The 3,970-nt window shown below is 38.6% G+C and overlaps 1 protein-coding gene across 1 annotated transcript; it reads left to right on the forward strand.

Annotated features, from left to right (window-relative positions):
• Positions 1–594: 594 nt before the first annotated feature.
• On the forward strand, positions 595–2,806 carry LOC124789491 (thioredoxin, mitochondrial-like). The gene is made up of 3 exons (XM_047256871.1): positions 595–942; positions 1,045–1,168; positions 2,414–2,806. The coding sequence occupies exons 1-3, from the start codon at positions 737–739 to the stop codon at positions 2,555–2,557; spliced, it is 474 nt and encodes a 157-aa protein (XP_047112827.1). The 5' UTR covers positions 595–736; the 3' UTR covers positions 2,558–2,806.
• Positions 2,807–3,970: the final 1,164 nt, after the last annotated feature.

The following is a 3,970-nucleotide window of genomic DNA, read 5'->3' on the forward strand; positions in this document are numbered from 1 at the left end:
ACAATCTTTTTATTGTATCTATCTGCGACTCAGCATGTCCGCAGTACGGTGAGTAGCAACCATCGTCTTCATAATATTGTTATTATGCCGTTCTGGATTTTCCATTGTTTAAACTATTCCAACAGCTCGTGTTCAAACACAGCCTCCACAGCACATATGGCTCATGTCATCTTTCGGACCTTATATGCCTTACAAGAAATGATTGCAGCTTTTAGCCCGCTTTTCAGGTTGCTGGTAGGATGGCACTTAGCTTGGTTTTTCGGGCCTAACTCAAAAAGTTTTTTTGGCACTTAGCCCGTTATTGATTTCCACTCCAGAAGTAATAAATGGGTACAGCGGGGTGAGTGCCAGTGATATGCAACACAAAGCACGAATTTGGAATCATCTGTTATCAGCAGAGAACTGGTAGAGCTTATGTAAGATAACAGGTATAACGAAAGACTTTTTTTGCAAATGCGTTTAATTTGAGTGATAAATTGTACCTGTCAGGTGTAAGGATCAGTTTGGCTTTGTGCTGCGCGCCATGCACAAATTACTTAAATTCGTATTTCCCGCCTACATTCGGCTCGCTTCGAGCCTGGAGCTGTAGTTGCAAGTCAGGGGTTAGGCTAGAATGAAGTGTGTTATCTTTCTGCACAAAGGAGAGCTTACGGAATGTTGTGCAAGTGATCGTGTGTGACAGTATAAATTACAGTGGTTAGGAGGAAAGGTTAGGGCAAGCGGAAGTATTGACACCATGCAGCGTGTTTTGGTTAATATTTCTCCGTTACTAAGGCACTCCTCGAAGGAGAGTTTTACTGTGTTTGGTACTAAAACAACGCTGGTCAGAAACATATCAGTCAGTTGCAACAATTTTAATTCGTTTAAAATCCAGGATGTAAATGATTTCAATGAAAGAGTGAAGAATAGTAAAGTTCCTGTTATTGTAGATTTCTTCGCAACGTAAGTGTTATCTGTAGGCAGCGCACAGCTACTGTCTACCAAGTTGCTTATCAGCTGCCTCTAATTTTTCTGTGTTACTAAATAATTTTGTTTTTTTGATAGATGGTGTAACCCCTGTAGAATGTTAGCGCCTCGTATTGAATCTGTCATCGCTGAGAAAAAGGGACAGGTAGTTCTTGCGAAGGTAGACATTGATGAACAAACAGATCTGGCACTGGATTATGACGTAAGTGTACTTTTGTATTTTCAGAACGAATTGTTCATACTGCAACGGAGTGTGCGCTGTTTTGAAACTTGCCGAGAGATTTATTTATTGGTGTCAAGTCAGCTGTATATTTTTACGAATAAACAGTATGGTGACTTACACAGTAGGGTAACACACACGGTGCATGCAAACTGCACTTTGTAGTACTAACTTGTATTTGTTGTGCCCATACGATATGACGCACTGGTTCTCTGATTAAAAGGCAGACGATCACTGCTTACTTTAGAGGCTGGAGCACCAACTAACTGTAAGAAGAGTCGTTGACATGAACTTTTGTGAAGGAAGTAGTATGTCATGTTGCTAGTATATACAGTACAGCATAATTGTGTATGCAGTCAAAAATTTGTGACATTTTTCCATAAATTCAACAATATTCAGTGTTTCCTAAAGTTGCAGTCCGAAATTTATTTATAACTGTAATATGTGCAGTGCTGCAACAAACTTCGAACTCAAGTCTCAAACTACAGAGTAATGATATCAAACCATTTATAGCAATTTAATGTTGTGATTGCCACTACATTCCAGCTGACAGTGCACTTAAAGATTGTTTCATGTACAGTAGTGATAAATAACCTGTGGTATCACAGTTTACTTTCCAAGATAGCTGCTCCGCTATCATCTGTTTATACACTACAGCCCACATAGTAATAATCTTAAGGATCAGGTAACACCAGATGGAATCCATGACAAACAGGAAGAGTTTCATTATGCCTATCATAACACCCATTAAAGAATTTACACATATATGTAGTTGTGGACATGATATTCAAGAAAAGTGACAATGAAAACAATGCTAAATGTATGTCGTCATACAGTTACATTGCATTGTATGCGTAATAGAGGAGAAAGAGGAGTGAGGGATTAAGACAAGCAATGGTATAACAGATGTTTAGATTATGGGCAACCTGCTGTTTCTATGTGTGTCATTAATGATTTTGTTTTTAAAACGATTGGCAGAATAAGCTATACATGATGTGCTGGCTGGTTTCCACCTATTCCTGGCAACAACCTGATATTAATCTCTCTCTCTCTCTCTCTCTCTCTCTCTCTCTCTCTCTCTCTCTCTCTCTCTCTCTCTCTCTCTCTCTCTCTGGGTGGGTGCGTGCGCGTGTGCCCACTACACACACAGGGACTTTGCTTGGTCTCATTGTTAATTTACAATTATGTCCTATTAAGCAAATGACTATTTTTCATTTATTTTTCCAGGTTTCTTCAGTCCCTGTGCTTGTAGCAATAAAGGATGGCAAGGAAGAAGATCGTTTAATTGGCCTGCAAGATGTTGACAAGCTAAAAAAGTTTGTTGATAATATATGCGGGAGTACTGCGGCAGCAGCAGCAAAGGCATCATAGAATTGAAAACATTACAAAGATCTTACTGTGATATATGTTCTCAGAATATTATTTCACATAGTTCAATAATGTTCTGTAAATTTTGTTATGCGTCAAACGTAATGCAGAAATGAATATAATTAAACCACTCCTTTCCCGAGAACAAGGCTCTATAGGCCTATACATAACACAGACGGTGTCCACTCTTGTGCAATTAATATTCACTGTAATAAGACACTGGTAATAAAAAGTTAACCCTGAAATGTTTCATACCATTGTCCTTTCTGGTTTAATTTTTCAGTTTCTACTAATACATGGGTATTCACACAACCACAACAGTAGCATCTTGCATGATTTACCTGTGGAAGTTTAAACTTGTTGAACTATTAATGCAGAAAGCTCGTGAGAAACTTTCACCTTCTCGTGTATTTTGTTATTTTTGGAGAACCTCATCGGAAGACAAGGACAGGAGTATGTATGTTGCAACTGCAGCGACATAGAAAAACATCTTTGGAGAGGTGAACGTGGTTCCAGACATCCGAGTTGCTAAGGGCTGAAATGACACTACAGATTGCTTCATTGTGTATGTCCAGCATTTAAGACACAACTGTCTTGGAGTCCAGATAGTTTCAGCCTGACAGGTGCCTCACTCTAGCAGATGACAAAAATGTATGCCCCAAAGGCAGATACACACACACACATTTGTGCTATTGTCACAATGTATTTAGTTGTGGGATCCAAAAGCTAGATGTCAATAGATTAGATATTCAAATGTAATCCACCAACAAAAAAGTTAGCAAGAAATGAGGGCATACCAATTTTTTCTCTTGAAAAGTTTTAACGTAACTTCATTTTGGGAAGACAAAGGGTTGTCACATAGCATGTAACAGTAAGCAGAGCAAAATTTTTAGAAAAGCTTTGAGCAATGTGGCTAACAGCAGGACAAAGACTCTGCAGCATGAAACAGATCATTAAATTCCTGGAGCCTACAGAAATTGGACTATCATTCCCCGAGGTTCTAACCTGGTCCCTCATAACCACGTTCTGATGTTTCCTATTGTGGAAAACTATTTGCATGATATAAATGAGCTGTTAATGAAAATGGACTGTATAACAACTGAAGAAAATTGGTGGAAAACTATTTCTAATCTCGGTTCACAATGATAATAAAGTTCATACGTTTTCACAGTGAGCAGAGAGAATGTAGTAGTCAAAGTCAGTGTACACTCTTTGTTTGCACATTTTTACCATTTCCTGATGCATCCAATGGTTAGCGCGTTGAACAGGATAGTAAACTGATGATGCTCCAAGGCCAAACATGTGCCTACAAAGAAAGTTACCCTATTTTTAGGTGTGGCATCATATGTTGAGTTTACACTGGTCGCCAATAGTTTGCATAACTAGTAAGAAAACCAAACACTATATGATACTTGG

This window comes from Schistocerca piceifrons, chromosome 3 (genome assembly GCF_021461385.2).
Source record: "Schistocerca piceifrons isolate TAMUIC-IGC-003096 chromosome 3, iqSchPice1.1, whole genome shotgun sequence".
NCBI lineage: Eukaryota > Metazoa > Arthropoda > Insecta > Orthoptera > Acrididae > Schistocerca > Schistocerca piceifrons.